Source organism: Dasypus novemcinctus, chromosome 20 (assembly GCF_030445035.2).
Source record: "Dasypus novemcinctus isolate mDasNov1 chromosome 20, mDasNov1.1.hap2, whole genome shotgun sequence".
Lineage (NCBI taxonomy): Eukaryota > Metazoa > Chordata > Mammalia > Cingulata > Dasypodidae > Dasypus > Dasypus novemcinctus.
The window spans coordinates 17789605-17812311 of NC_080692.1; the positions used below are offsets into that span (position 1 = coordinate 17789605).

A 22707-nucleotide genomic window follows, 5' to 3' on the forward strand; every position below is an offset into this window, starting at 1 on the left:
TAGAAGCAAATGAAGGTCTCTGGGTAGTGCTAAACATTTTTTTTCAAGTCGAGTTTCCACTTTGGTTCTGGTGTGGATGGAGAGATGGAAATGGATCTGTGAAGGAGGAGGGTTGGGCAGAGGAAGACAGTGGAATTGTGAGGGAGGCTAAAGGCCTGGGAAGGAAAGGGCAGGGAACAAATGAGGGTAAAACCAAAAGGCGGGAGGGTGGAGAGAAGAAAGAGGAGACTCGCCCACCATATTGGAAAGCCACTGGCTTCCATCTTGTTCTCCAAAGTGAAATTCTAGCTAGAAGGAGACAGGCCCTTCCAGTATCTTCATAGCTACAGGCACAGGATTGAAGTGCCTCACTCAGAATTCCCCCAGGAGGCTTTGGCCCCAAGGGGACTGATGGAGAGCTCTGAGCATGGGGCTACTGGTCCTGGCTTTGCTTTGCTCTTCCTGTCCTTTTGTGCTGAACCATAAGGATGACAGCTCTGACCTGTACCCCCAGCTGCTTGGGGCCAGCTCATGTGGCTGGAAGCAGCTGAGGCCTCAGGAGTCATCCCGCCCTTCCCTCACAACACGATGGCTCCTCAGGCGCTACTACCTGCCATAGACACATGCTCAACAAGACCGATTACAAAAGAGCCACGGTAGTTGTGTCTTTCCCAGGGATGGACAGCCGGTACCTGCCATTCAAACAAACACCCAAAACCCCATGAAGAATGAAAGAATGAAATCAGCTTGTTGGCAATGCTAACAACATCAAAGAATCCCATATGCTAGAGAGGGGGACAGAGAGAAAGAGAGGGTCCTCTTTTGACAAAACAAAACCATCTGATTCGGTACAGGTCTTTGGCTCACCTTCTCTACTGGCTTATGGAACCTTCTGGGTCCCTTTGCTTTGGAGGCCTTCTGGCAAATACATCAGCAGAGGCTGGCTCAGCTTGTACGAATTAAAGTATCAGACACTGGCTAGGACGCAGATGGCTATCTGGCCAAACCAAGGGGTGTGCTGTGACAGCTTCCTGCCACGCTTCTACTTTAGGGAAAGATCCGTGCAATGGGGGCAAAGGAAAGGGTTGTCTGTGTGTTGAAAAGATAAGAATAAGGGAAGAGAAAGCAAGGCACAGAGGAAGACAAGAAAAACAAGGTGTTCTTGGTATGGAGGTAGAGGGCTTGGGGAGCTGGACGTGTCAGAGCTGCATCAGACTCTTAGGTGATCTGATGCAGTTGGCTAAGAATCCATACCGGGATGTCCTACAAAACCAGCTTCCCGTGGACCTTTTGGGTCAAGCATGCCGAATGCTTCTCATGGCAAAGGCTTTTGGGAAAGCTCGCTGCGTGGGTCCACTTTATCAGGCCCGTCTCCCTGTCTTCCCAGCCCCTCGGTTGCTGCTCACACAGCAGGTCTGGCCCCTCCATTCCCAGCTGGATGCTGATGGTTAGCTGCTTTGTCCCACTTGCAGGAACGAAGGTTAAACCTCGAGGGCCAGCTTTCTTTCCAAGCGGAGTAGAAAATGGCCTTTGTCGATCAACTAAAGAATGGAGGGCAGGAAGTCAACTAAAAAATATCTTCCCCAGGCAGGTGTTAGGTACCTGAAGCCTTACGTTAGTCAAGGCTTTACGGCGAGCCTTACTTTCTTCTCTTTAAAAGTCTTGGGGTGTGTCGGAGGAAGGGCTTCCCAACTTACTACCACCTAATACGTGGTGGTGTACCGGAATCACCTCATTGGGAGACAAGATGCCTTGGTGGCATTGGTTTTGGGGTTGGGGTGGGCGGCGGTGCTGAAAGTGGGAAGAGGCAGGGAGGCAGCTCCAAAGGCTAGAGAAGGCGGGTCCAGCAATAGGAAGCGGAGGTGCAGGGAGATGCCAAGGGCAAGCTTCCGCCCCCCCCCCCCCCCGCTCGCCCGCAGATCCTGATTTAATCCACCTACCCTTGAACTAGCTCAGGCCACACCAACCACCGTCACACAGTCCCTGCAAGGCCACCCACTTGAGCCAGATGACACTATTTAAACCCACAGGATTGGGCGTTGGGGGCCCTGGCTGGGGTCGGCTGTGCTTTTAGAAAGCTTTCCGTGTCCTCATCTATAAAATGCCCACGGACCCAGGCACTATTTCTGGGCAGGTACTCCGGGCACACTGCTGGAATAAAGGGATGCGGGCTGGGGCTGGGTGGTCTCCAAAGCTGTGTGCAGCCCTCACCTTCTTGGACCAACGTACTTGCCGACTCCTTTCCGCCTCCACCCTCCTCGAGCTGTGGGAGCCGGCTCGGCCTCCTCGTGGCCTGGTGCCTGCCGGGTTAGGTTCACAGAGGCAGCCTCCCGGGGAGAGCCAGGCCGGCAGTGCCATGCCTGTACCCACCGTGGACCGGAGGAGGGGAGCGAGACAGAGCTGTGCGGCCACTTCCCTGACTCAGCCCCGAGGGGGTGGCTGTGCAGCAAGCAGCTCGCTCCATGACTCAGGACTGCTGCCTCTCCAGCGTTCCACCACCCAGGGCCAAGCTCACTAGACTACTGCTACGGGGAGCCGGGAGCCGGGGAGCGGCAGGTCCTGGAAGCGGGGCCTGTGCGCTACGGAGGAGGGGTACCAGGACTCCAGGAGTTCCTGCCCCCTCCCCTGGCTACTGACCTCCTCCTCAAGCTCCTCTCTTCCCCCTTCCGTTCTCAAGCTGCAGAGGTCAAGTGGGCAAGGGCGGCGGATGCTGCCTGTTCCTCCTTCGCCTTCTCTTCCGAGCTCCACTAAGCGGACGCATTCCTCCTGGGCTTTCTGTCTGAGCATTCCAAGGGCATTGGGCCTCCCTTGGCCAGACCTTGGCAGCCTCAACAAGCACAGAGACGTTCGGTGCGCGAGCCCTGTCCCAGACGTACACAGCCACCCAGGGCCCGCTGAGTCCCGCACCAGCGGGATTTGGCCAGGGGGCTCTTTGGGAGCGCAGGGGCCAACTCTTGAATCGAAATGGATTTGACTCCCAGATTCGCCAGCCCGTAGCTGTATCACCTTGGGCAAACGGTCCCATCTCAGCCTCAGTTTCCTCATGCGGAGGCTTCGCAATTTAAGGACAGGATTCACCATGAGGCCTGATGTACCGTGCTTGTTTGTCAGAGAGGATCTTCCTGTCTTTCTCTTCCACTTGTCCTCCTCATTTTCTTCATTCTCCCCGCCCCCACCTCGCTCCAAGTCCTCTAAAATCACTGCCGCTCCTTAACCTTAAGTGTCTGCCCTGGCCACGTCTGTGGACTGACACGCTGGCCTCAAAGCAAACCCTGCAGGGCCAGCTTCCTTTCCCTCCTCTATCTCTGAGCCGGCTCGTTTGCTTGGGGCCCCTCTCAGTTCCTCTGTGCAGAATTTCCACCTGGGCCACATCAAAGCCAAATGAGCAGGTCCCCATCTGGCCTCGGAGGCCGCTAGAGAAAATGCCGGTCAAGACTCTGGCAACACGCCATCTGCCTCAAACTATCTGAAAACGCCCATGTCAGAATCACAGCATGTTGGCATCAGAAGGGCCTTCTGGGACCATCTCAAGCCACTCGCCTTGTTTTGCACTCAGGGAAACTGAGGCCCAGAGGATGGCATTACTTGCTCTCAGTCCCCTGGCTTACCAGCGCCAGAGCTGGCAACGGAACTCCAGCGTCTTAATTCACAACTCGCCAAGGTTTCTCTGGCTCCATTAAGCAAGGCGCCAGGTCTCTCAGCACTTTGCATGGTGCAACGTGCTTTACAATACAGACTGGAATAGAAAGGTGTTGGGAAAGGCTGTTGGCCAGGCACCCACATCGGTTCCAACTGGGGATGGGTTACGGAACAATTTTCGATGCTGTAAGAACTCTTATTAACAACCACAAAGGTGGGAAACGGACTTTGGCCCAGTGGTTAGGGCGTCCGTCTACCATATGGGAGGTCCGTGGTTCAAACCCCGGGCCTCCTTGACCCGTGTGGAGCTGGCCATGCGCAGTGCTGATGCGCGCAAGGAGTGCCGTGCCACGCAAGGGTTTCCCCCGCGTGGGGGAGCCCCACGCGCAAGGAGTGCGCCCGTGAGGAAAGCCGCCCAGCGTGAAAAGAAAGAGCAGCCTGCCCAGGAATGGCGCCGCCCACACTTCCCGTGCCGCTGACGACAACAGAAGCGGACAGAGAAACAAGACGCAGCAAATAGACACCAAGAACAGACAACCAGGGGAGGGGGGGAATTAAATAAATAAATAAATCTTTAAAAAAAACACACAAAAAAACAACAACAACCACAAAGGTAAAATCTCTGGGGTTTCCCCCTGGAAAGTATAATTTCCACACAGGAAGTAAAGGCAGGCCAGAAAGCTTTCTTTGACTGCCGGGGTCTTGCACTCTGACCTCACGGGGTGCCCCGAGGAAGAGAAGCCTCAGACCCAGAACGAGGTGGCGCGTCAGGAAGGAGAGAAGCACGGCCTGCTCGGCTGCGCCTTGGACACCAAAGCAGACTTCGGTTAAGGACCCAATGTGGAGGCTTTTGATCTCCTGCCAGTCACATCCGGCAGCTGCTCAGAAGCAGCTCCCAGAACAAAAAGAAACGTTAGCGGGCAGCGGTGCTGCCACCCCCCACCCTGAGCTCTTCAAGCCTGGCTCCGGCTCAGTCCTCTCCTCTCCCTCCCTCACTGGGCGATCTCCCCATGTCGTGGCTTTTTCGAATATGGCCTGGAGACTGTGGATCCCACACCCGAGCCTCAGACTTGTGTGTCCAGTTGCCTCCCTGCCGTCACCCCTCGCGTGTCCGACAGACTCATCCAACCCCGGGCTCCTCGTCCTCCTCGCCCAGCAGGCCCTGCCTCCAAGCCGTCCTGCTGCTAAGGCCCAAAACCTCCCAGTCATCTGGAAGCCTCTTTCCTCCACGCCCACATCCAGCCTGTCAGGAAATACGCTGCCAGCTCTACTTTCAAAACCGACCGGGCGTCTGACCAGCTTCTCCCACTCCTGCCGCCACCACCTCCCACCTGGGTCAGTGCACTCGCTCACTAAGAGTCACCTTGCCTCTCACTGACTCCTACAGACCATTCCCACCAGCCAGCCGGGGCCGCCCTTTCAACACGTCACTCGGATCACAGGACACCTCTGCTCAAGCCGCCAGGGTCTCCCCATCTTGCTCAGAGAAAGAGCCATAATCTTGTACTTCTCTGGTCCCCCTCTCCTCCTCTCCCTGGCTCAGTCTGCCCTGGCCACATCGGATGCTCCTTTTGCCTTGAAAGCCCGTCCCAGGTAACTCCTCACTTGCTTCACGTATTTGTTCCCGTGTCCGCGTCTCGATAATCTCATCTTATTTGAAATAGCACTTGCCTTCCCTGCTCTCCAGCACCTCTGATCTTTACTCGGCACTGCGTTTTTCCCAAAGGACTTAGCATCTCCTAACACACGGGACACTTTCTTAATTTACTGTGTCTATGGCCTTGCTGGTTGTCTGACAGTCCTCTCTAGACTGTACACCCATGAGGGTGAGGTTTTTGTGTGGTCCCCTGTGTATCTTATCCCAAGGGTCAAAACTGGTGCTTGACACCTGGAAGGGGAGGGTGGACGACAGATCTGTGGGTTGGGTGAGTGATGCTTCCTGGGACAGCTGGGAGAGGGAAGGGCACGGTCTGGTGAAGGCCAGGAAGAAAGAGGAGGAGCTTACCGGGGGAGGTTGAGGGGAGATGAGCTTGCATGTGAGGAGTGTTTGGGGGGCAGATGGGAATAAGGCAGGTATGAGGGCGACTAGAGTCGATTTCTGTCGGTTTAAAAGAATCAAGGATGATGGGTTCCAGGTGAAAGGCCCACCCAGCTTCCTCCAAGGCTAGAGATGTTGATTCCTTCCACATTGAATCTATGCCTGGGAACATGTCTCACGATGACACTAAAACTAGAAAAACATGAGGAACAGGACCCAGGAATGCGGGATTACCAGAACCTATGGGATTGGGAAGAAAACCTGGAGCTGTAAACTTCCCTGTGCCAGGGAAGAGCTAGACCCCGAAGCTGCAGGGAACCTAAACGCAGCACCCTATCAGGTGAGAGGAGACGTGGTATCGGTCACTTAGCTTGCCGTCCATAACATGGGTTGTTATCTGGGTGTGGGGTTGTGCCAGAACTGTGCTTTTGGAACAGGCCTGTCGAGGCGTCGTTAGTATGGGCCGTGGTCCCCAAACGTGTGCTTCCTTTGATCTGGCTGTACCAGCTGGCTGTCCCCAAGACCCTAATCACAGGCAGGAAATGAGGGCTCTAACAGTGCCTGTGGGGGAGTAAGTCATATTAGACTAAAGAAATGGTTTTGGTTAGAGACTAGGCCCTCCTAGTTATTCCAGCAGGTGGTTTGGGAAGGAATGGCCTTTGCTAGGGTGCCATAGCCTCTCCCACTCTAGAGCTGCTTCATCTTTGACACAGGGTTTCTACGTAGATGCCCTTATTTGAACTATAAATAGCATCATATCCCTTTGACAGATGAGGAAACCAAGTCTGACAGCACTTTGGAAACATTTGGTACAAGAACAGCCATGAGCAGCTACAGCGGGATGCAACGACTCCCCAGTTTTGGGATTTTGAGCCTGGCCCTTTCTGACTCGCCCACTCTACCTTCCTGCCTCGGGCGACATCACGTTTGCTCTTTTCATTCACAGGACACTGGTTGTGTGGGAGAGGGGAGAAAGATGTGCAGACATAACTAGTGGGCCTCTGGGCACCTCTCTAGCTCCCAGTCACACACACACTGCCCCCATCTTATCCCTGACAATCCTTCAGGATAACTTTGCACCCCCACGTCCTCAGTCCTTATCTGGTCGGTCCTATGGTGGTGGGAGGCATGAAGGGCATTTCATGGGGAGAGGAAAGGAGATAGGAGCGGGGAGGGGCACCAGAATCTCTGAGGGTGGGCTGGTAAATACTTTTTTAAACTTAGGAAAAAAAACAACCAAAAAACCCACCATGCTATGGTTATTTAAAATATACAGTGCGGAAAAGAGGTTTGAACAAATCCTGGCTGGCGGGAGTATATAGGAGGGGACACGTGAGATTTCTGTGTAAGGGCACCAAGGGTTAAGGAGACAGGGATTCCAGTAGAGTGGACAGCAAGCTGGCCCACCAGCAGGGGGTCTGGATTCTGAGGGGCTCGAGGGAGGCACTTAATCTCTCCATCAGCACCTCTAGCATCCAAAAATTGGTGATAATAGTTCTTTCTGTCAAGTTCACAGGGTAGTTAATAGGAGATAAAAAATGCAAAAGTGACCTGTCAACAGAAAACCATCGTACAAATGTAAGGGTCTGCATGATCATTCTCTTGTTCCTTTCTCGTGCCATACCCCCACTCTCTACCTCCCAACCTAGCCAGCTTTTCCACAGAAATTTCTCCCAATTCAGAGCACCAAATGCTTTTCCTTTCAAAAACATGAATAGTTTGGGAGAAAACGGAGGGTCTTGCTGACAGTAAGAAGAACCCCCAAGGAGCTGCTGGGGCTGCAGCAGGTATGTCCTCTCTGTGCTGAGCTATGAGCCCCTCGCCCATACTTTCCTATGGATCTGTGCTGTTGTCTGCTTCACTAAGCCCTCCAAAGGAAGGGCTCACCACTGCACTTTCTTCCCTGCCTTTCCTCCCCTCACTTCTCCCAGTTCAGAGCACCACATGCCCAGAGGTTCTGGCCCTTACGTATGAGTGTGCAACTCATTGGCTTGAATAGCACCTGGGATGCAATGTAGGGCTCTAACAATCTGCAAAACTGGGAGAGCTGGTCAGCAGGGGTGCGGAGACACAGAACATGTGTAGGAAGACTGACTTCTCATGATCTGAGGATTTTATGACATGAGGATTTACTGGAATAAGTAAAACAGACACACCCACATTCACGCACAATCATGAGACAAAAGACAACCTAGTGATCTTGGAAGCAGAGGGGCAGTTGAACTTGGAACGATGGGGAGAGCAGGGTGGGGGCGAGAGGCTAATAGGAAGCCATCAGACAGGGCCTCCTAATAGGGGGAATCAGGGCAATCAGGCAGATCAGATAACATTTCAATTCAAGTGCTTGGGAGAAGATGGAGCAGAGAGGAGGGGGAGGATAGTGGGGAAGATGGTGGGTGGGGTAGTTTCAAACATCTCAGATAAAACTCTAAAGCGTCTGCTCCGTGCTGTTATTCAATGGTTCAGTGCATCAAAGGTTTGTGCAAACATTACCAAGTCTCTTGATTAAGGAAAAATAATGACAAAAATAAATAAAACAACATATGTTAAAGACTAACCGTAAGAGGGCTTGACTATAGATAAAGAGAGAAGATTTAAACATGCCAGGTAACAAAAAGACATGTGCAGGAACTGGTTGGAACTGTATAGGAGGAGGCAACTCTTGGTGGGGGGAGGTGACACATGGCAGGAGGTCTTGAAGTGCAGGGACTGGGCTCTGTCTGAGGCTAGGGAACCAGGGGCAGAATTGTGATGGGCGGTGTCAGGGGCAAGTGTAAGAGGCAGTTCACCATGGTAGGTTCATGCGGGAGTGAAGTGCTCACTCACATCAAGACCAGTTCCACAGCAAGTGGGAGGAAAGACCCAAAGAGCTCTCAGCAGATCACCCAACCACCTGGCTTTTTTAGCTTCTCCTGAGAGGAGAGGTTTAAGAAGGAAACTAACATGACTTATTCTCCTCTTCTCTCTGGAATGAGCCTGGAGGGGCCAGGCTGCTTGATGTTAAATTGAAATGGAGCCCATCCAGTGTGAATATAATGGGATAATCCTTGGGCGAGGGAAGGCTAAGGCTGATGATGCAGGCAAAGTCATAGCCTTAAATCTGGGTGTGCTAGTTTGTGAGAGCTGCTTTCCAAGATGCTGTGGGTGTGGAACAGTAAGAGGGGGATAGTCAGAGGCTTGGAGGTGAAGGTAGGGGGATGGGGTTAGAGGAGGTTTGGGTCCCTGCCTCAGCAGCTTCCCGAAAATTGCATATATCCTTTCTTTTTCTCACCCCATGATTCATTCCCATAGCTGCATCCTCCTATACAGTGTAAGTCATGCCAGGCTGATTGTAAGGGGAGAAGAAAAAGATGCAGCAATCAGAACTTAAAAGGAAAGGGGGAGTCCTAACTCGTTCCAAAAGTTGAAAAAAAAAAAAAAAAAGAGCCCAGGTGTTTCAAAATAAAGCAAAAAGAACAAAAAGTCCTTTAAATCAATTTAAACAAACAAACAAATAAAAAAAAAAAGCCTAAATTAAACTAAGGAGGTGGGGAGGAGAAAATAAATAAAATGAATTTTAAAAAATGGGGAAAGACAAATGAGTGTTAGAGCAGGCACGGACAGTTAGGTACAGACGCCATGTACTTACGTTTACCTCGGTGATTGCTATATCAACAATGCTACCCACAACAATCAAGGCGTCAAATGTATTCCATGCATCACAGAAATAGTGCTGCATGGGGCAGAGAAGCCGAGGAAAAGAGAGAGAGAAGAGAGAGAGAGGGGAAAAAAACAAAAACAAAAAAACAAAAAAACAAACAAAACAAAACAAAAAACAAAGGCAACAATAAAAGAGGAGGAAAAAACCAAAAGCAACAACAAAGGAGGAGAACAAAACAAAAGAAAGAGGAAAAATGAAAAAAAAAAAGCATGAAAGGAGGGAGAGAAGAGAAAAAAAATGAGAAAAGAAAGAGGTTACGTGGGCATATTAAATACTCTCTTACCACTCTACAGTTCTGGCGGCTCAAACCTGGGTAACCTGGGTTTCACAGGGTGGAGAGGCCTGACAAAAGCTGGGTTAGTTCAGGGTTACACTTGGACGTGGCCGCCTGGGAGGGGAGCCGGCCCTTCTGCACCTGCTCCCTCCGGCTCAGCTCTGTGCACTTGGGGCCAGCACAGCAGGGCAGAGCTGGGACAAGAGGAAAAAAAGAGGAGAAGCTCCCACTTTTTTTCCCCAGGAGGACGACGGCAGGTTCAATAAAAAGCATGACTGGAGGGGGGTAAAAACAGGAAATTAAAAAAATAAATAAAAGGAAGTAAAGAGAGAGAGTGAGAGCGAGAGAGAGGGAAACGAAGAAGGCAGAGAAGGAAGGAAGGAGGAGGTTTCCTGGGTAGAGCAGAGGTATACTCACATTCGTCTCACTGAGAATGACGTCAATTATGCTGCCAATTACGATGAGGAAGTCAAAAACATTCCAGGGATCACTAAAGTAACCCTACACAAGGGAGGGGCAGGCAGGATGGGGATTAAAAAGGAATGTTAGACAGACAAGAACTGAGCAACATCACCATCCATCAGAATCATTGTCCAGGCATCTCAGAGCTGCTGCTGGAGTTCCGCAGGCCCACAGCGGGGCCGGGAGCCCGGGAGGGAGGGGAGCGGCAGGGAGGCGTCTGCCCCACCTTCCCTTGGTCGCACAGCCCCCCTGTCCTACAGGCCCTCCCCGCCTCGCCACCCCCCTCCGCAGAGGCCCTTTCCACTTCCTAGCAGGGCAGGGCGGGTGTGGGCACGAGGGGCAGGGTGGCGCCCGCCGGGATGGCTCGGGGACAGGCTGGTCTCTCCTTTCAGTCCACCGTCAGCCTCTTCTACTGCCCCGGGAGGGCCTGTCTGGAGGGAGGGAACCCAGAGGTGTGGCCTCTTAGAGGTGACGGGCCTACAGATGAGCTGAGAGCTTAAAAGGCCCTTAAAAACCACGGCCATCTGGGTGGGGCAGCTGAAGGCCAGGATGACGGGGCTCCGAGGAGGCTCCCATAAAGCTCAGAAGTCACCAGAGGATCAAATGGTTCAAACAATATCTCTAAGAGTCAGAACTCTGTGAAGATGGTGTCAGGGTAGTCCTTGCTCCTGCACCGGATGGGTCCTAGTGTTTCCAGGGGCGGGGCAAGGAGACTGGAGCAGAGACAGGCTCCCAGCTTGGCACTGTCGGATGGGACATCAGTGATTTCAGGAGCGCAACATCCAGGCTCCTCTCCCAAAAACATCATTCTGATATAGGGACCTGCTGAACTGCAAATGCCACTGAGAAAGGGCATCAGTCACTTACATCCCAAAGTGAATAAGGTAAGCCTTTCCCGAGAACCAAGGTTGGTCGGGACAGGCTGGGGGAGGGTACGGGCACACAGTTGCCTTAGGAGGAGAAAGTGGTGGCATGGAGGAGAGATTCTGGCCCAGACAGAGAAGGCCAGTGTTCTGGCTCCACCACTCTGTCCTGCACACATGGATTCTACTTACTTTACAGAATCTTTGGAGAACAGGGAAGATGAATGTATTTGAAAGGCTTTGGGAGGTACTTGGGCAACTGGTCAACCAAGGGAAGGGCACTGCCAGATTCCCTAGAGGATCCCAGGAGTCGTGGGTGGGAGAACTCTTTACAAAGGGCTGATCTGTAAACCAGCCTGGACAGTTTGCCTCTCTAGGAAGTGTGGGAGCCTGGAGAGGGATGCTCTGGGACTGCCGGGGCTATATGTCCACAGTCCAGGAGAGTCCTATTCCCCACTGTGTGGAAAGGACCTGGAACATTAGCTCCTTTAGTTTTCCAGGGAATGTTCTGCAAAGGGGACAACAGGATGGGGCTGGACCATATTTGTTTAGCAGGCCCATAATTTTCCTGAGCAACTAGTGGGGCTTCCAGGACATGGAATTCTAGAGATGAGTGAACAGGCATGAAAGTACTGGATGTGCTAAAAGTCTCAATCACTTCCTAGCTCTCCTGATGGCTGCCAACTCTCTTTTACTCAAGAGCCGAGAGTCTGGTGCTCTCCTGTTTCCCCTGGCTCTCTCCAGACCCCTTAACCTCCCCACTTCCCAGCCATGCCCTCTTTCTAGGGGGACTGCAAGGCATGCTGTCCCAGCACTGTTTATTCTTAGTGGGGGAGGTCAGGTCACTGGCAAAAGGGCCTCTCGGTTCCCAGGCATTCCTGCCAAAAGAAAACAGAGACGCCACCGCCAAGACTTTGGACAGCCAGACTTGGAGAGCAGAGGTTGGCCAGGGCGTGGGTTAGGCGAGGGTCAGCTCGAGGGTCCTGTTGGCTTCCCAGAGCAGTTTTTGAATATAGCAGAGACTTTCAGGCAGAGAAGGAATTTTCTCTTCCACCCAAGCCACATGCTATGAGCAGGAAACAACCAATTCCCTCCCAGGTTCTCAGATATCATTTGTAGGGCAAATGGAAAATACTGACTTGGGAGGGGGAGGTAAAGAACGGAGACCCCAACAGACTATTAATATGCATGGTTTTAAAATCAGATTTTGGGAAACACTGGGGTAATGTCTCTAGCTACGAATGCCTTCACTGTGAGCAGAGCTATCTCAGAAGGGAAGGGGAGGGATGTCAAGGAAGAGAAGGGAGAGAAGCAGGAACAAGAGCAGAAATCAGGAGTGTCCCACACCTAGCCTAGAAAACGTGTAACAAAACGTTATTTGGGTAGGGAGGCAGCGGGAGAGAGGGGAAGTTGGGAAAAGGTGGGAAGGTGAGAGAAGAGAATGCGTTGGAATCTTTTCATCCACCAGAGGCACCTGAAACAAAACGGTAAGGTGGCCTTGCTCTGCAACACCTCTGAGAGAGGAGAAAATGGAAGGAAGACAGGCAGAGAGCAGGGCGGAGGCAACGTGTTGGAAACCAGATGGACACACAGGGAGGTTAATCGGAGCGCTGGCCACTGGCTGGTGTGCACCAGGGGAAAGCCGGAGACTTAAAGGGACCCTGTCACCCTCCTGTCACTCATGGTCATTTATTTTGGATTTCCTGTGTATGTGCAGAAGGAAATAAAGAAACCCCATAAGGCACTCAACTTCCTCTCCCAGCAGCTCCGTGCCAGCTTCCCATGGGTCGGCGGGGCTCGGAGAAGCCTCCTGCCTCGCTCCCATGCTGTGCTAACGGAGGCCCTTGGGCACCTTCTCTGTCCTATGGCAAGCTACCTGGTGGACCCAGAGCCAGGACTTCCCCTGGCGGCAGAAACCAACTCGCTCCCTTGTTGGCAAGGCCCTCTCTGGTATGGTTCTTGGTATGGCTTTGTGGACCCAGTGCTTGGGTGCTTTACCCACAGCTGGAAACTAAGGGTGAGGGAGTGTGTCTCAGGTGGTGGGTGACAGAATCCCTTTAAGAGGCAGCTTTTTGCCCTGACCCGTCCCCCATCTCCCCCCCCCCCCCACCTCCCCAACCCACGAGCCAGCTTCAGGTCTCTTTGCTCTTTGTCCGCCTCCTTCCACCCTGCCAGCAGCCCCTCCCTTCCACCCTGCGCACACCCATTCCCAGCATAGCCTCCACTGGAGTCCCCAGGTGGTCCAGAGCGGCCCCTGGCCAAAACCCGACGTGGATAGGACCTGGGAGGAGCCGTTTGTTCCCCACTCTCTCTGGAGTTTAAGAGCTTGGTGTTTTCTTTCTTGCACGCACACACGCATGCATGTGCATGCCCTTTTTTGCCCGCCCCCCTCATTTGCTGGAATCCATTGGCCATCGAGGTCTTGAGAATTTATTGGAGGAGGGAGGGTGGGGGAAAAATCACAGACTTATTTTTTGTTACAAAAGCAGTTTGCCCCAGAGCTAAGTTGCCTCTCTCTCCTTCTTTCCCTGGTGCCTGGGTCCCAAATGGTTAAGGGTTTTGCTGGCTTTTCCCAAAGTGGCAAACCAAACCCCATCATGCCCAGCTCTGCAGCGCCCAGCAGGGCTGATCATCCAGAAGGGAGTGTGTTTTCAGGGCTGGAAGCCTCTTCCTTTCATCTCCCAATTCTACAGACACGGATGGTTTCCCCCTTTCAAATTCCCAGCCTCTGGAGCTGAGGTCAGGAGATGGGGCTCTCCTCTCGTCCTCCTGCTGCTCTGCCTGGCTGACGAGCAGCCCCTGCCTGCTGGTCCCCTGGGCCAGCAGCTCCGCTCCTGACTGCCGGGCACCGTCCCTCCCTGGCTGGCGTGTGCTGAGACAGTGGCCATCAAGTGGACATGAGCTTCCGCAAATCATTCTTAGGAAGGCAAATGTGCTGCCAAAGTGTCCTGTGGTTCATGTCAAGGCTTGTGAATTTTGGAGTTTCTCTCCTTTGGATTGTCTGTGCCCTCATTCGCCTCTGTCAGTGGAGACACTCCAAGTCGAAAGAGATATTACAGTGCAGTGGTTGTGAGCCTGCCCCCTGAGACAGACAGGCTGTTTGGGTTCTAGCCCCGTCCCTGCCACATAACCTTGAGCATGTAACTTAATCTCTCTGTGCCTCAGTTTCTCCACCTATAGAATGGGATAACCAGAGGGTGATGGTGAGGATGAAATGAAACAATGAAAGCCCTTGGAACTGTGCCTGGTCTACTGACTAGAGCTGATCTGCCTCTCTCCTCGTTGAGTAGGGTCATGGGTTTCCATTTTGACTGAATAGAGGGGCAAGCAAAGCCCAGGTGTGTGAAAGAAGTGGAAGGTCCTAGAACTCTGAGCTCACCTCTTACCTGTCTCTGGGGCCTTTTTTGCCCATCGTCTGGGTCAGTGATGAGCAGCGTGACTATCCTAAGACTCTCAAATGGAATCTGGCTGGCACGAGCTGAGATTGGTGCTAGCGTGCAGCTTGTCAAGGCTTCGCTCTGTCGGATTCAGGCTCTTGTCATCGCTTAATTAGCAGGTTCTTCGAGACCACTCTTCCTGCGGGGGTAGACCCAGGCCACTCTCCTGACCTCTAGAGGGTGGGGAAGTCAGGGGAGCTCTGCCCAGCGGGTCTGTTTTCCCTTCCTGGTTCTGGAGAGCAGGATGGTATGGGAGAAGGAATGGCCTTTGACCTTGAATTCTGGATTCTTAGCTCCAAAAACAGGTTGGTGGTAAGAAGATATTCACAACGAAACCCTCCACACATTTTCGTTTCTACCTGGGGATGGTGCTGTTTATTTTTAGGAATTCTGGGGTAAAAAATTCTTTTGCTGCCACCCCTTGTTTTTAATTTTTTCTGTACGTCTTTGCCTGCCTGCCTGTATAACCCACTTCATCTGGGCCCTGCAGAGAGAGGGTAAAAAGCAGAGGGACAAATGGGAGGTGGTCAGGAAATGTTTCCTGCCCCTGGCAGGGAAGCCGAGGGGAACTGCAGTCTGTCGGGGGCCTCCAGCCCGGGGCTGCGGGCTTTGGGGGAGCAACACCTGGGCAGGGCTGTCTAGACCCGAGCTGGGATGGGAGGTGAGGCTGCTGGAAGGGAGACGGGGAGCGGGAAGGACCGGGAAAGGCAGGGAAGGCTGACGGTCTGAGAGGGAGAGAAATGAGAAGTACCACCTGCCCAGAGGCGGCCATGACTGAGGAGAGAGAAAATCACAGGAGAAGATGAAGATTGGAGGAGGGGGTTGTTGGGGATGGTCGCTTGAGGCAGGTGGCAGGAGGAGGAGAGGAGGAGGAGGGAGAGAAGGAGAAGGAAGGGATGGAAAAACGCAGGAGATGGCAGGAGGTGGGGAGAAAGCGAGAGGGGGAGAGAAAAGGAGAGAGAGAGATGGGGGTGCGGGCAGCGGCCAGTCCCCGGAAGAGCCTCTCCCGGGACAGAGGGGAGCTGGGCAGGCCCCGGCGGGCAGGGCAGCGGCGTGCATCTGGGGAGGGCTGATCCCACGGAACATCGTGGAACATGCTGGTAAGTGACACCAAGCAGAGATAATCCAAATCGTATTACATTAGGATGCCATTTAGGCAGCACGGTAATCATGGAAATGAGCTGCATTCATGGAGAAGGCCTAGTGGGAGCGCACAGGAGCGCACAGGAGTGCACAGCTGCAGGCGGGCGCCCAGTGGCCCAGGGAGGGCAGACTTCCCCGCGTCCCTGCCAGTTCTCCCGGGGTGATGCATTCGCTCAGGGGCCCTGGAGGCACCCACTGCAGGCAGCCCTGGGGTGGTGAGACCAAAAGGCAGGAGTGAGCCGAGGGCCAGGCGCTGGCACTCCCTGTGACCTACCCTTGCCTGGGAGGAGAAGCGGCCCGAGCACGGAGGCTGCGCCCTTCACCGCTAGAGGACCACACCCCCCGGGAGGCACGCTTTCAACTGCACAGCCTGGGGCTCCGATTTCTCTCTGCCATGAAGCTGTTTCCTTTTTCCTCAGCAGAAACGTTCCCAAGTTCATTTGCTGACCTCGGCACCACCTAGCGAGCAAGCGAGGCCCGGGAGCCGAGCCAGGTCTGGCAGGGGAGTCACATCTCTTGAGGCCTGAGATCGGCCTCCCTGGGAGCAGGCGAAAACTGGGGTGCGGGGCAAAGCATCTTGGGGCATCCCCTGAGGTTCTTTTCCTGCCCTCCTCTGCACCCAGGGAGAGGTGCCATCCCCAAAGCTGCTCATGCTGCTCGTGCTGGGAGCAATCTGCCCATTCCTGCAAGGACTCCAAGCCCGGGCTGCTCAGTGGGTGCGACCCCAGGCCAGGGCACGGCTGGGCAGGCACAGGGCGATTCGTGCAGGCGAATGAAGGCAGCATGAAGTGCAGGAAGAGCTGGTTGGAGGAGGAAAGGCCGAGAAGAGGCGGGGGTGCCTTGGTAACCGCGTGAGTCCTGCCTGCCTGCAGCGCCTCTGACCTCCTGGCCCTAGAGCGTTCCAAAACCCAGGCCGGGAAATCGCCCGCTCTCTCGTCTCTGGACCTGTCCTGTCCTCTGTGCGCTGCTCTCGCCATTTTCCCTCTGCCCTGTGGCCACGCAAGTAAACCTGGGCATTTAGAATCTATAATGGGCAATTGTAGCTTGTAAATCAGCCCTCTTTACCCCTTTTCACCCCCTTCCTCTCTACCTGGGACCCCTGCTCTGTTATTTTCTCCTATTTCTCTTCCCTCCCTACCTGAATAAACTACTGGCCTAACTGAAAAAAAAAACAAAAACAAAAAAACAGATCCGGGCTGACGGGCCCCTCGCCTGCTGAAAACCCTTCTTTGGCTCCCCCGTTCCCATATCCCCTTGTCCGTGTCCCCAGGCCCTACCTGACCGAAAGGGCAGGTGTGACGGCCGAGGTCCTCGGGGCCAGCGCTCCGCACCCACATGGGTGCACGAAGTGCGGGTGCAGGATCTACTGCTTCCCCTTCCGGAGAGGAGCCTTGAGGGCGGGAGTCCCTCAGCGCCGGGAGCCCTAGCTTCCTCCTCTGGGAAGTGGGCACAGCACCAGCGCACACGCTCCCAGGCCTTGGGGATCATTTGCTAGGAGGCCTGGAAGGCCCCTGGAGAGTGGGGCACAGCCCGAGTCCTCAGGGCCCGCGGGGACTGTCACTGCTGTTCTGTCCCTGCTCGGCGGGAAGCCTCCTTGGCCCTGCTGGCTGCCTCCTCCCACGGCCCCGCAGCCTCGTGCATCACGGAATCTGCAGAGCAGGGGCCGGGTCTGAGCGGGTCGGGGTCAAGGCCACAGGGCCCCTGCCCCCGACAGCCTCTGCGCATTCCAGGTTCTTCCCCAGGGGCAGGGACGGAGAAGGGAACCACCGCGCACTTCGCCAGCGGGCTTTTTTACACGGCGTGAGTAATTTTCCATATTAAATAATTAAACGTAATAGCTAATACTACCCTTCCCACACGAAGGCTTTATGCCAGCTGTGTAATTATTTTTTATCATTCATAGCGACTCTAAAGCTCACAAGAGCCAGGCAGGAGAGAAAGAAGCCTGTCACAATGTTGCAACAATATGCAAGTCCCCAGGTAGGAGAGCTGCGGCGGGGGGCCCTCCCCGACCAAGCCCATTTGCGCCTGTCTGCACGCGCTGCTCGGGCTCAGGTACCCCGTGTGCATGGCACAAATAAATAATAATCAAGGTAGAGCCGCCTCGCCAATCAGGCCGCTCAGAGCCAGGCGGGCTCTCCCATGATGCATATGGGCTTCTGGGCTCAGGGCTGCTGTCGGAGGGCAGGGGTGGGTGGACTTGTTAAGCCCTTCCTTTCCCCTTTCCTGCTTCTTTTAATGAGAGCTAAGTGGTGAACTGCTGCTTCTAGGGGATTCCATGGATGGTGGGAGGCATGTAGGTTTTTTTTAACAGCTTGCATAAATAGGTTTCAACTAAATTAAATGAAGCTAAATGAAGTCTGACCTTAGCCTATGGCAGTGGTTCTCAGTGGGGGACATGGCACAGCCCTCGAGGGGGCATTTGGACATTCGTAGTGACATCAGCGATTTCCACCAGCCTAAAAGAATGTCCAAGTCTCCGTATAATTTTTTTTTAAGTACTGGGGTCAGGTATTGAACCCGGGACCTCGTGTGTGGGAAGCCGGCGCTCAACCACTGAGCCACATAGGCTCCCCTGAGTTGGTTTTTTGTTTGTTTGCTTGTTGTTTGTCTTTGTTTCTAGGAGGCACCGGGGACCGAACCTGGGACCTCCCATGTGGGAAGCAGGCGCTCAACTGCTCGAGCCATATCCACTTTCCCGTATAGTTTTTAAAAAGAAAAGATTCCTGCTTCATCTTGGGGTTTTCATTTTAAAAGCTGAACTTTCCAGGTGAGTGAGGAAACAGAAAATCACACAATCCAAGATATGGTCCCATTTCTAATGGTAGTTTTAGCTACATTGAACACTGACCACAAAAGGTATTCCTCAGCTAAGCCTTTCCCAAACTGTGCTCAGTGGAACATTAGATCTATGAAATGCTAATTTGCATCACAAAAAAATCTCCCAATGTAATAAACAAAAACAAAGGACCTCTCCTCAGGAAATATGGAATCCCATAGCTTTTACTCCAGAGCTCTGACCTGGGGCAACCTCAGGACGATTCACCTATTAAAAACCAAGTTCTGCAGGAAAGAAATCTGTGTCATTAAATTTAAGCCAGTATTTCCTAATTTAGGTGACCATGGAACCAGGTGCTGCAGTGCTCGGCCAGGTGATGGCTGTAGGTGGCAGAGGCCACTCTCTGTGCCTTCCATCTCCACTTTCCCCTCCAGCGTACAGCAGGGACCACCAGGGGAGAACTTAGCTCTTGGGGTGGCCTGGGGATGGGGGGGTGGAGAATTGAAGGCAGTTTCCTCTTAGTGTCAGAGCTTGTCATAGCGGGGCTGGAATACTTTTTGTGAGTAAGGGACAGGGCTCCTCAGTCCCATCCTGAACACCGGCTTTAGGTGGCCTCCATCCTGGCAACATCTGTACAGCATCTGGCAGGTCAGAGGTGCTACTATGTCAGCACTGGAGGGACAGAAAGATGCGTGAGGTCATCTTGCTCATAGACTCTCTTGTCTTGCTAGAAGGCTAAGGCATTCATACTGAGAGCTCTGATTAAGTGCCAGAAAAGAGAAAAAGTGCTCTGGGAATTCAGAGTGGAGACCACTTCTGGCTGCGCTGATGTGGGAAGGCAGCTTAAAGAACGCCACATCTGAGCAGGGGCTGGAAGGAAGGTGTAGGGTTTTTATTATCTGGTATAGACACTGTCCAACTTGAGTAAAGCCCAGGGCGTGAGTATGAAACTAGGGGGAGATAAAGGTTGGAGAGCCGGAAGGGGGCCAGATTGAAAAAGTCCTAAGTGCCTAGCAGAGGACTTGCCTCTGAGGACAGAGGGGAGCTCCTGTATTGCATGCACTGTGCTTTATGAGTAATCTGGTGGTGGTGAGGTGAGGTGGTGGTGAGGTAGATGTGAGGTGGTGGTGAGGTGAGGTGTAGGTGAGGTGGATGTGAGGTGGTGGTGAGGTGAGGTGTAGGTGAGGTGGATGTGAGGTGGTGGTGAGGTGAGGTGGTAGTGGTGAGGTGAGGTGGTGGTGAGGTGAGGTGTAGGTGAGGTGGAGGTGAGGTGGTGGTGAGGTGAGGTGGTGGTGAAGTGAGGTGGTGGTGAGGTGAGGTGGTGGTGAGGTGAGGTGTAGGTGAGGTGGAGGTGAGGTGGTGGTGAGGTGAGGTGGTGGTGAGGTGAGGTGGTGGTGAGGTAGATGTGAGGTGGTGGTGAGGTGAGGTGTAGGTGAGGTGGATGTGAGGTGGTGGTGAGGTGAGGTGGTAGTGGTGAGGTGAGGTGGTGGTGAGGTGAGGTGGTGGTGAGGTGGAGGTGAGGTGGTGGTGAAGTGAGGTGGTGGTGAGGTGAGGTGGTGGTGAGGTGAGGTGGTGGTGAGGTGAGGTGGTGGTGAGGTGGAGGTGAGGTGGTGGTGAAGTGAGGTGGTGGTGAGGTGAGGTGGTGGTGAGGTGAGGTGGTGGTGAGGTGAGGTGGTGGTGAGGTGGAGGTGAGGTGGTGGTGAAGTGAGGTGGAGGTGAGGTGAGGTGGTAGTGGTGAGGTGAGGTGGTGGTGAGGTGGAGGTGAGGTGGTGGTGAAGTGAGGTGGAGGTGAGGTGAGGTGGTAGTGGTGAGGTGAGGTGGTGGTGAGGTGAGGTGAGGTGGGGGTGGAGTGAGGTGAAGTGGAGGTGAGGTGGTGGTGAGATGAGGTGGTGAGGTGGTGGTGAGGTAAAGTGGCGGTGAGGTGAGGTGGCGGAGGGGTGAGGTGGTGGTGAGGTGCGGTGAGTGGTGGTGAGGTGAGGTGGTGGTGAGGTGAGATGGTAGTGAGGTGAGATGGTGGTGATGGGGTGAGTAGGATGGCAAGAGAGGAAAGATTGTGAAGGAATGAAGATGACTTTTTTGTATGTTTTGTTGTATCATCTTGTTGCCAGTTTGAGGTGTGGGCCAGCTCTCTGCAGTGCGGGCCACCTTCACCTTCACGAGGAGGCCCCAGGAACCGAATCCAGGACCCCTACGTGGTAGACAGGAGCCAATCACTTGAGCCACACCTGCTTCCCTGAAGATGACTTATGACAGTGTTTGTTCCCTGCTAAAGCACTGGATGGGGGTAGGGGTACACCCTACCCCCCTTACTGTGTGTTTTTTATGTGGAGAAACTTCTTAGCAAAAGAGTTCAGTTTGTGAGGTCTGTCTTGGAAATTTCCTTTATGGAAAAATGGGGCCTCCAAATCCAATCCTGGGAACAGGAGAGGGCCCTGGGATCCTTTGGGATATGCCCACAGAGCTCTTGGAAGCTGTTTGCTTTGAGTGCCTCCGGGGGAAGGGATTTCTAGTTCTGGAGAAGGATGACTGGGAGCCTTTGCAATGCTTATTGAAGCTGGCATGGAAGAAGGAAATATCACACCTAAGAAACTCTAGCCTCTGGGTAGCAGGGCGGCATTGTGGCCTCTCTCTGTCATTCCTCAGCTTCGAGAAGACCCAGAGTGTGGTTTCTGTCCTTCACAGCTGGATTAACTCACTTATATTCTTGTCCTAAGAAATGGTATTTTCTTCTTCAACCCTCATTTTAACCTACCTGGCTTTCAGCCTCTTAACACTTTTTATTTCCTTTCCTCTTTCCTTCTCTCTCAGTTTCCTCCCTGTTTTGTCGATTCTCCAACTTCTTCTCTTCCACGACATGGTGGCTACTAGACTGGATTCTTGGAGTTTCTACTTTCAGAGGGCAGTGTGTGGTGCTGACTCCTGAAATTACATCTCCAGCTGTGTAGTGAAGAAGTAACCTTACCCAAAGAGAGTTTCGGCTTTTGCCCTTGGCTACTGGGAGATGATCTCTAGGCCCCAGGAATGTCCTGTCTGATAGGAATGTCTTTGTTTGCCTGAGGGCTTTGGCCATTGGGCAGCCTAGCAATGTGACTCCTGGTAGGGGCTTTGGGCAATGCCATATTAGTTCTGACTTCTGGCTGACCTCCAGGAGGAGCTGGAGACTAAGGTCAGCCACGTACGCAGTATGTGAGCGAACCCCAGTTAAAATTCTGGACATTAAAGGCTCAGATGAGCCTCCCCTAGCTGGCAATACTCTGTGTATGTTGTCACACTCTGCGACTGGAAGGAGGTCATGTCATCCATGATTCCACAGGGAGAGGACAACTGCAAGCTTCTTGCTTGGACCCCTCCTAGCCTCTGCTCTGTGTGTCTCTTCCTTTGGCTACTTTTAACTTGCATCCTTTCTCTGTAATTAACTGTGACTATAACAGTTTTCAGTGAGTTCTGCGAGTCCTCTCAGCAAATGATCAAATCTGAAGGTGGCTTTGAGAAACCCCTAAACTTACAATTGGTGTCAGACTACTTGTCTGAATTCCAGACTTGTCGCCTTGCAGGAAGCAGAGGCCATAGGAATGGAATGACTACATTAATTTCCATAGAGCTCTTACTTGAGAATGGCTTGCTTTCATTTTGTCTTTGTTTTCCCTACAATAGTATGAATAGTATTAATAATAAATGAATAGTATTAATAATAAATTAATAAATAATTAATAAAAGGGAAAAACCTAACATTTGCTGAGGACCTACAGAGTAAGTAGCACCATCCCAGCCTGTTACCATTTGTTGTTTCAATGGGGTGTAGTGGAAAGAACATGGCTTTTGAATAACCTAGACCTGGATTAAAATCCCAGGGTTGTTACAATGATCAAATGAGTTAATATTATTAAGGTGCTTAGAACACTGTGGGGCACATAGTAAGCAATATACAGGTGTTTGTTAAAAAAAGAAAAACAAGAACAAAACCTAGATCTGTGATCTTGGACACATTACTTAACCTTTCTCTGATGTTAAAATAGGAGGCCATAATACCTGTCTAATGGACTGAATGAGACAATGAAGACAAAGTATCTAGCCCAGTGTCTGGTTCATCATAAACACTTAAGATGTGATATTTCCTTCTCTCCTTGCTTCTGAATGTTACTTAATTTAAGGTGTAGGAATTGGTACAAAATTGGTTAGCGTGTTTATTGATTTATTCTTTTCATGTAGGAATATGAGTAGTAGGCTGAACAGCAGGTTTTGCTGTGATTAATGAGATAATGAACTCAGTCAGGGGGTCTATTCTTTAAAGGGTGACTGGCAAGTCTGAGCCAGCAAGCTTACTTGTATTCACTGTTGCTTCCCCTGTACCCAGCACATTCCCAGTACATCCCTAGTAAGATTTTTGTTGGCT

At 52.7% G+C, this 22707-nt stretch overlaps 1 protein-coding gene across 1 annotated transcript in view; it reads right to left on the minus strand.

Moving 5' to 3' along the window:
• The window catches only part of CACNA1C (calcium voltage-gated channel subunit alpha1 C), a 628569-nt gene that overhangs the window by 44120 nt on the left and 561742 nt on the right, over nt 1-22707 (minus strand). Inside the window, exons 31-32 of the mRNA XM_058282508.2 lie at nt 10048-10131; nt 9285-9368 (exon numbers count right to left, since the gene is read on the minus strand). Of these exons, the coding sequence (XP_058138491.1) occupies nt 9285-9368; nt 10048-10131 (168 nt within the window). The remainder of the gene's footprint in view (nt 1-9284; nt 9369-10047; nt 10132-22707) is intronic.